Source organism: Carcharhinus amblyrhynchos, chromosome 4, assembly GCF_965287045.1.
Source record: "Carcharhinus amblyrhynchos chromosome 4, sCarAmb.v2.hapA, whole genome shotgun sequence".
In the NCBI taxonomy this organism is placed as follows: Eukaryota; Metazoa; Chordata; class Chondrichthyes; order Carcharhiniformes; family Carcharhinidae; genus Carcharhinus; species Carcharhinus amblyrhynchos.
Window position 1 is genome coordinate 137710913 of NC_137327.1, and position 9756 is coordinate 137720668.

Consider the following 9756-nt stretch of genomic DNA (forward strand, 5'->3'; position numbering starts at 1 on the left):
TTGATCAGAGCTGAAAGGTTACAGAGATCTCATCTGAATGGAAAATGGAAGGTAGCAGGAAGAGGGGTTAATCTAGGTGTAGTTGAATGAATGATGGATGACTCAGTGATTGCAGATGGATTACAGTGGATGTGAGGATGGCATAAAAGTATTGTGTGCAGTTCTGATCGCCACAGTATCAAAAAAAGGACTTGGAAGTTTTGGAGAGCGTGCAAAAAAGGCTTCACCAGAATGTTGCCTGATCTCAAGGGCGTTGGCTATGAGGAGAGGTTGAATAAACTAAGATTGTTTTCACTAGAAAGATGGAGACACCTGACAGAGGTCTACAAAGTTGAGAGGCACAGACTGGGCAAATAATTAGAAGCTTTTTCCCAGGGTGCAAGTGTCAATTACATGAGGGCACAGGTCCTAAGGGAGAGGAGGAAAGTTTAAGGGAGATGTGCAGGGGAAGTTTTTTTTTTGAGTGGTGGGTGCCTGGAATGTTTTGCCAGAAAAAGTGATGGGTACATGAATAAGGAGGGAATAGAGGGATGCAGATCGAGTAAGGGCGGAAGGGTTTTTTGGTTTATTTAGGGCATCGTGATCGGCACGGGCTTAGAGGGCCGAAGAGCCTATTCCTGTGCTGTACTTTGCTTGACAGACAAGCATGACGTACCATGATAACAGCTCCTGGTAGGAGTAGCTTGTGAGCAGCAGCAGTTGTGTCACAGAATTGGCCTGCGGAAGTGCTCAGCAAATGCAGCTTTTTTTTTGAAGTTATAATGAAATGATAAACCAGTTTATAAAAAAGATTTCCTTATACTGACGCACAATGCTTTTTTTTCTCCATGGTTTAAAAACAGATCATTTGGGATGGAACAAGAAATCCAGCCACTTAGTACCTCCTGCACTATTTTAGAATTCCAGTAGATGGTGGTCTTTCATTAATCTTTCAGAAAAATTTATAGCAGCCAAAGCTCCAAACTTTCCTCATCAAACCTAGCATGATAGTTTGTTTATTTATTTATTAGCATCACAAGTAGGCTTACATTAACACTGCAATGAAGCTACTATGCAAATCCCCGAGCATGAGCTCAGGTTTTTTGCATTGGTTTTTTTGCACTGAACTTAGTTGAAAGCAATAAATTGTGAAATATTAGAATTGATTGTGGCAAAAACAGTGCCTGAAATAGTTTTCCCTTGAACCAAAAGCACTGACTTTTTTTCTTGTTTTAAATCCAATTTTGATTAGAAAGGGCTCTCGCTTATTCTTCGCTTCATATGCTGTGCTCTGGCTCCATGACATATTGAAATGTCAGGGGAAGAAAAAGCACCATAATCTCCTGTTCAGTGTCAGTTATGCTTATACCTCTCTCGTGTCCTTGATGGTAGTGAAGGGGAAATTAAATATTGCACTAGGATTATTTGGATCACCCTCCGATATAATTCACACAATGCAGACTCCAATCCAAGAAGATATAAAATTCATCCTGGATTGATGCAGGGATCTTCAGTGCGTCATTGTAATTTCAGTTTGAGTAAATGACCAAAACATGTGTTCAAAGCTATTTCCTTTGGGGCTTGGTGACTTTTTTTTTGCTTGCTCTTCATACTACAGGTGTTAATGCATCAACTTTCCCCTCTAGATATGGAGTACAAACTGGTTGAAAGGAAGACTTAGAACATAGAACAGTACAGCACAGTACAGGCCCTTCGGCCCTCAGTGTTGTGCCGAGCTATGTCTGAACCCAAGATCAAGCTATCCCACTCCCTATAATTCTGGTGTGCTCCATGCGTCTAATCCAATAGCCGCTTGAAAGTTCCTAAAGTGTCCGACTTCACTATCACAGCAGGCAGTGCGTTCCACACCCCAACTGCTTTGAGTAAAGAATCTACCTTGGACGTCCCTCCTATATCTCCCACCATGAACCTTTATAGTTATGCCCCCTAGTAACAGCTACATCCATCCGAGGAAATAGTCTCTGCACGTCCACTCTATATCTATCCTCATCATCTTATAAACCTCTTAAGTCGCCTCTCATCCTCTGCTCTAAAGAGAAAAGCCCCAGCTCCCTCAACCTTTCCTCATAAGACCTACCCTCCAAATCAGGTAGCATCCTGGTAAATCTCTCATTGTAGTACACCAGCCCACTGTTCACCAGCACAAAGTGAAATCTGCTTTTTGTCAATTAGTTACCTTTCCCTTCCCTAGTCAAGGTGAGCACTGGTTTGGGGTGCAGATCCAAAGGCACTGGTAACCCCAGGGTGCCTCACTGGTAACCCCAGGGTGCCTCACTGGTAACCCCAGGGTGCCTCACTGGTAACCCCAGGGTGCCTCACTGGTGACTGCTGTTCACGTTCTAAATTGGTGTAATGAATGTTGCTACCATAGTCAATCATCACAGATCAGCCCAGACCTGTTCCTTGCACAACCTTATGCTCAAATTATGCATGTCCCCAGTGTGATCTGGAACATGTTTTGTGTCCTCTCTCTAAATTTGCAAAATCGTTTCACCCCAGTGCTGCTCAACTGAAAGTTACAAGAATATTCTGATCTCGAAAGCTACATTTTCATCCTTGAATTAGTCTAGAACAATTTATGCCTAACTCCTCCTATAGTTTTGAGTACTGTTACTTCTTATTTTGATACAGGTTGCAGAGTAGTATTTGTTAGAATAGTTCCTGATTCTGTTCCCACTTTTCCATATCCTTTCTGCTTTCAGTGCTTTGTCATGCTAAAACTTCATTTTCTAAACTCTCCCCAGCATAATTGTGAATCTTGCGTTGATACACGTGATCCAACCACCAAGGCTTATGATTTTCAGCTCTGACGCTCATTACCTGGATGAATGATGTTTGCTATGTGCTTCCTAATAGGCATTTTGTTTTCACTTTCACTCAGGTCCTCCCGTTCCTGTCAATGAAATGGGTGAAACCATGAGTTCTCCTGCACCACCAGCACCTCCGCCGTATTCCTGTGATCCCAATGGCAATGATCTTCCTCGAGGTAAGACCCTTTCACTGGAATAGAACCAAAGTTCACAAATGCTCAAGCTTTATAATGAAAGCCTGTTTGATGTCTCTTTTCAGATAGAAAGGTGGTTCAGTATTACTTCAACCTTGGCTTGCAGGTGAGTTTGGTGGGAATTTGGTTCCACGTATCAAACATTCTGCAGTCCTTTCCAACATTCTTGGAAAAACTCTTCAAATGAGTCATCAATTCTGAACTTCAGAACATCTTTTGTGCTTTGTCTTGCTAACATGCATGTGCGTGCTTCTTTCTAAATGATGGCACGTAACTTTTAAACAGGATTTATCATCATGAGGTTCTCCCCAAACTTCTGTGTTGTTAAAGCATTTGACTTAAACTTTAATACTGAGACCACTAGATTAACTTGAGACTTTAGGATTCATTGGCCAACTGTATTACTTAATGGATTTATGGCGTAGGTTGTCTTTTGGGGAGATTGGTAGCAAACACTGAGTTTTATTGTAAATGTGTGGTGGTATTTCTGAAACTATTTTGAGTTTCTGTTGGTGAAGTTTATGTTGCAAATGATCAGCTTTTTTTCTACAAGTAAGTCATTCTGGTCAGTTTTGAGTTATTACTCTCTTTCTTGTTTCTAGTGTTGCCACCAAAACTATTGGCACTCAGTGGTCTATGTGCCGCAACAACCAATGGATATGTACCCTGCATTTCCTGCAGCTTCCCAGTTTATTGACCAGTCAACTGTGCCACAGCTGTATGGTGACAATGGGAGAAATGATGACCACCAAAGTCCACCTGACACTATGTCTAATGGCAAGTTTATTTTATATTTTCAGATTTTCTTTGAAACTTTATTCATAGGTTTCAGATTAATCAGTACTAGGAAGGGAAATTGTCTTACACTCATTTGTACAGAGAATCAAGCATTCTGACTTTACTATATGGAAGGTAAGGTTCATTGTATTCTCTCCCAAGAATGTATCATGACTTTAATCCTGATTTACAGCAGTTTTGCATTTTATCCATTTCCCACCTTAGCCATTCTGAGTATGACCATAGTTCTGAGTTATGAGGTTCTCTACAGGGTACTATCCACATGATATTAAATATTTTTCAATTTCATATAGTAACTTGCAATAACTCTCCCCAGTATGATGTGGAGATGCCAGTGTTGGACAGGAGTGGGCACAGTAAGAAATCTCTCAACACCAGCAGTGGCTCCAAAAGCTCGTGACTCCAAATAAACCTATTGAACTTTAACCTAGTGTTGTGAGATTTCTTACTGTGCCCACCCCAGCATGTCATTCGCACTCTAAAATTACCATTCATAGGAGTTCCCATGTTACTAAAAGAAATAATAAAATTGCTTTTAAAGGGTGTTAAATGTGATCCTTCAAATGCAGTACTTATCAGGCTAAATAATAGATGGGCAGATCCAGATTGACACCACCCAAATTTATTTCATATGGACTCATGCAAAGAGGATTGTGGACATGTGGATTGGCCATGTTAAATTGCTCCTTAATGTCAGGAGGACTAGCTCAGGTAAATGCGTGGGATTGTGATGATAGGACCTGGGTGAGACTGTGGTCAGTGCAGAGTTGATGAGCAGAATGGCTTCCTGCACTGTAGGGATTCTATGAAAGTTGAATTGAACCTTAAGTAGTCACCTAATAAGCTATTGGCTATCTTCAGAAACTTTGCCATCTCCTCAGCCCTCCAATTTAAAAAAAAACATGAACATCAATGTTTTGTGTTGATGTTGATTTTTCAAGGGTATGGAATTGTTCAAGAAGGACCGCTGTACTCCAGACTTCATCACAGCCTTGGTCCAAATAGGTCAAATTCCTGAAGTGAAAGTGCGGCCTCGTAGATCCCTGCTAAAATTAAAGTTGATGGGAAGTGTGGAGAAATCTCCACTGCCTGGAGTTTATTTAACACAAATAGGTGGTTGCTGGCACTTTTGGACAACGATGATCTCAACTCCCAGAGCATTGTTGCAGCAGTTTCTCATAGTAATGTTCTAGGTCCAACCATCTTTAGTTGTTTCATTAATAACTTCACTTCATAAGGTAATTGTTGAGTTCCATTTGGTATTCTCAAATAATGTAGACTGTGCCTTTAAGCAGCAAGAACTGGACAACAGTCAGGCTTGTGTTTCTAAGTGGCAAGTAACATTCATGCCACAGAGTACTAGGCAATGACCATCTCCAAAGAGACCACCTTCATTTCACATTATGCAGGATTACTATCACTGAATGAATCCCAACCATCAATGTAGTGGGTCATCATAAACAATAAACTTAAACTGAAGAAGCCACCTAAATGTTATAGGAGTAAGTAAGAGGCTGAATAATTCTGTGGCAAATAACTTGCCTGACTCTTGAAGCCTTTCTATCATGCAGAATGGCAAAAGTCAGGACTGAATGGAGCCCCTTCCAATTGTCTGGATGAATACATCATCAACCATGCTTAAGCTCAGTGCCATCCAGAAATAAGCACTTGCTAGATTAGCACTACCTCGAGCATTTGTTTCCTCCACCACATGTGCTGTGACTGCAGTGTGTATTATCAACAGGAACTGCAGAAACTCGCCAAAGATTTCTTTGTGACATGTACTACATAGAAGGATAAAGCAATAGGCGCATGGCACTACCTGTAGGTTCCCCTCCAAGTCCCACACTTTGCTGAATTGGAAATGCAGCGTTGTTCCCTTCACTGCTGGGTCAAAATCCTATGACATTCTACCTAACAAGGAAGTGGATGTACCAACATCATGTGGACTCCAGGAATTGAAGAGGACAGCTCACCAGCACATTGAGGGCAATTTGGGAATGGGCAGTAAAAATTAGTCTTGTCAGCATGTCCAATTCCCAAGAGGACACTTAATAAAAGATTGAGTGTAACATATGGTCAAGTAATACTTGGGCAGAAATAGATGTGACAATTACAGAATCGTACTAACTATTTTAAAAGGTAGGTAGTCTTGCATAACTCAGATATAAAATCTAGATGAAAACTAGTAAATGCGTATTGGTCTGAAACTCTGTCTGACCACCATCACTGCTTTCTCCTCACTGACCCCCAAAACCCTTCCAAACATTCTTGCCCCAGATGCTTTGGGGCATAAATTATACGCTTTTCGTAAGTCGATTGACAGTCGCCTTGCGCAGGTTGAAAGACGTTTTAAGTAGCCTGTTGGTCCCTACAAGTTCCTTCCAAATAACTTTTACAGCTTTGGGGAAATCGATTTACTTTTTTGACACTGATGGGCTCCTTTTTTTCCCCTGCAGGTTCTTATCCTACTGTGGAGCCTCAACCAGTCCCCCATTCAACGGTGTATTATCCAGTGCTGACAGACCAGTACATGCCAGCACCTGCTTATGATCCTTGTATCCCTGTAACATCCACTCTTCATTTTGTTGGTCCATGGTACCCAACAACCCAGATGTGTAACAATTCATCAAGGTTGCAGAGTCCAGCGTCTCCAATAAATTATGTTGCACCGGCCAATCAGCCTGTGCATTATGCATCTCATTAGAGCACAAAATATTTGGATTTAACAGACCCAGATTAAGGAGTGGATTGTTAACTTGCTTGCCCCTTGAAACCACTATTTTGTCTATCAAATCCTTCAATTGCCTTGACTCTAAAAGTTTAACTGTGTATTTTGGTAGGCAAGAAATCTTCTATCTTTTTCCTCTGCATTTGCCTGAAATATTTGTATATATTGTCTTTTATGGGAACTGTTTTCATCTCAATCCTGAGATTTTTTTCACTTTCCAGTAAAAATTCCCAATTGTAATTGTGACCAAAAATAAGGTAAATGTTTGTAGTAGGTGGATATGTTTTATGCAAGTTTTCCACACCCCTCAACATCAGTGGCCTATTTTCTCGTATTTCCCCACTGCACAATACCAACAAAGAATTTCACCTTTACCTTGAGTGCATGGCTGTCTTCTGAAATCAGTTGAAGGACTATCCTTTAAAGAAGGAAAACTTATTCCTATTTGATATCGAGTACTGTTTTTCACCTACTTTTCCTGTTTAAGCTTAGCTAATGATTCGAACATACAACCTGTACCGCTTCTACCTCGTGATTAGAAATCTTGAACTTTGTAATGTATTTAGTTTATGAATGCACATGTATGTTTGTAAAGTATCCAGTTCTGCTTCACATGTTGACTTTCACTTATTAGTTTTGTAGGGCCAGAGGAAGAAATGTTTGGCATTGATTTTTTTTTTTTCTTTTTGTTTTGTTTTAGACTGTTGTTGATTGCTGCTCTGTTCTTGAGTAAAGTTCTAAAAGAGATGGGGTGTGTGTGTGTGTGGTTGTGGGCTCACCTTTATTCAAAAATGTTAAGTAATAAAACCTGAGCACTGCAACCTCCTTGTGTCAGTGAGCTTCTTTGCATGTAACCAAGTGACATCCCGTCTGTAAGTGTTGTGATGCAGTGTCTTTCATTGACTCTTCACTCTAAAGAATTTGGCCTTCATAGCGAGGGGATTAGAATATAAAAGTAGGGAGGTCTTGCTGCAACTGTACAGGGTACTGGTGAGGTTGCAGCTGGAGTACTGTGTGCAGTTTTGGTCGCTGCACTTGCACAGGGATATATTGGCCTTGGAGGGAGTGCAGAGGAGGTTCACTAGGCTGATACCGGAGATGAGGGGATTGGACTATGAAGAGAGACTAAATAGACTGGGTCTGTACTCGTTGGAGTTTAGAAGGATGAGGGGGGATCTTATAGAGACGTATAAGATAATGGAGGGGATGGATAGGGTAGAAGTAGAGAGATTCTTCCTACTAGAAAAGATAGCAGGACTAGAGGGCACAGCCTCAAGATGGGGGGGGGGTGCAGTTTAGATCAGAGTTGAGGAACTTCTTTACTCAAAGGGTGGTGAATCTCTGGAATTCTCTGCCCGTTGAAGTGGTGGAGGCTGCCTCGCTAAATATATTTAAGTCACGGGTAGATAGGTTTTTGGTAGGCAAGGGGAATTAAGGGTTATGGGGAGAGAGCGGGAAAGTGGAACTGATCCACTTCAGATCAGCCATGATCTTATTGAATGGCGGGGCAGGCTCGAAGGCCTAGTCCTGCTCCTATTTCCTTATGAATTTACATTTTTGTTCTATGATTAATAAAATGAAACCAGACTGGGAAAGATGAATTTGAGGTCTGTCTCTTGAAGCTGCAGTTATCAAGAGGATAATACAGCAAAGGATGCTAATTGGCTCTTTCAAAAAGAGCAGTCCAGTTCGCCTGCTCCCTGCTCTTCCCCCTTGCACTTTGTTTTCTTTCTCTGAGGGGAGATCGTATAGAAACGTATAAGATTATGAAGGGAATAGATAAGATAGAAGCAGGGAAATTATTCCCATTGGTGGGTGAAACTAGAACTCGGGGGCATAGCCTCAAAATAAGTGGAAACAGATTTAGGACTGAGTTGAGGAGGAACTTCTCCACACAGAGGGTTGTGAATCTGTGGAATTCCTTGCCCAGTGAAGCAGTTGAGGCTCCCTCATTGAATGTTTTTAAGGCAAGGATAGATAAATTTTTGAACAGTAAAGGAATTAAGGGTTATGGTGAGTGGGCGGGTAAGTGGAGCTGAGTCCACAAAGAGATCAGCCATGATCTTGAACGGCAGAGCAGGCTCGAGGGGCCAGATGGCCGACTCCTGATAGTTATGTTCTTACGTTTATCTCATTCCTCTTTGAAAGCTATTACTGTACTCCAGATCCCCATTATTTGTTGAAAAAGCTTTTTCCTATGTCGTCTCTGGTCTTTGCCAATCATCTGTCTGCTGATCCTTCAGTTATTAGAAATAGTAACTCTAAAAGGAGTAGCCCATATTCTCCAAGCCTGTTTGACTGTATAAGGATATCATAACTGGGCCTAAATGACACTTTCTTTCCTGTTATCTTAAATGCCACTTTCCCGTATTGGCTAACCTGAGCAGACAGTGGTTAGCATTGCTGCCTCACAGTGCCAAGGGCCTGGGTTCAGTTCTGGCCTCGGGTGACTGTGGAGTTTGCATGTACTCCCTGTGGCTGTGTGGGTTTCCTCCAGGTGCTTTGGTTTCCTCCCACACTCCAAAGATGGGCAGGTTTGGTTTATTGGCCATACTAAATTGCCCCTTTAGTGTCAGGCAGACTAGCAGGGTGAATGGCCTGGGTGGGATTGTGGTTGTTGCAGACTGGATGGGCTGAATGGCTGCCTTTTGCACTAAGGATTCAATGATAAACACTCAAGGGTTTTTAAATACTTGTCAAATTTCCTTGTAGTCTTTTGAGAACAACGCTGGCTTCTCTATGCCCTTAAGTGACTGAGCATTAGTCATTGCAAGGTTTGGTTTTCTAGCTAACATTTCACAAGGAAGTAATTGTCCTCATAAGGAAGGATGTCAGACAAAATATATCAGGAGATAAGACATGTAAGAAAAGCAATATTACAGTATTGCATAGATCCCTGAAAGTTGGCACCCAGGTTGATGGGGTTGTTAAGGCATACGGTGTGTTAGCTTTTATTTGTAGAGGGATTGAATTTCGGAGCCGTGAGGTCATTTTGCAACTGTACAAAACTCTGGTGTGGCCGCACTTGGAGTATTGCGTACAGTTCTGGTCAGTGCATTATAGGAAAGATGTGGAGGCATTGGAAAGGGCGCAGAGGAGATTTACCAGGATGGTATGGTGGGAAGGTCTTGTGAGGAATGGCTGAGGGACGTGAGGCTGTCTTCATTAGAGAGAAGAAGGTTAAGAGGTGACTTAATAGGCGTACAAGATGATCAGAGGGTTA

General features: G+C 41.7%; 1 protein-coding gene across 1 annotated transcript in view; it reads left to right on the plus strand.

Moving 5' to 3' along the window:
- Positions 1 to 7266, plus strand: part of alg13 (ALG13 UDP-N-acetylglucosaminyltransferase subunit) — a 56096-nt gene extending 48830 nt beyond the window's left edge. Inside the window, exons 21-23 of the mRNA XM_080188041.1 lie at positions 2882 to 2986; positions 3070 to 3110; positions 7234 to 7266. Coding sequence (XP_080044167.1) covers positions 2882 to 2986; positions 3070 to 3110; positions 7234 to 7266 — 179 coding nt within the window. The remainder of the gene's footprint in view (positions 1 to 2881; positions 2987 to 3069; positions 3111 to 7233) is intronic.
- Positions 7267 to 9756: the final 2490 nt, after the last annotated feature.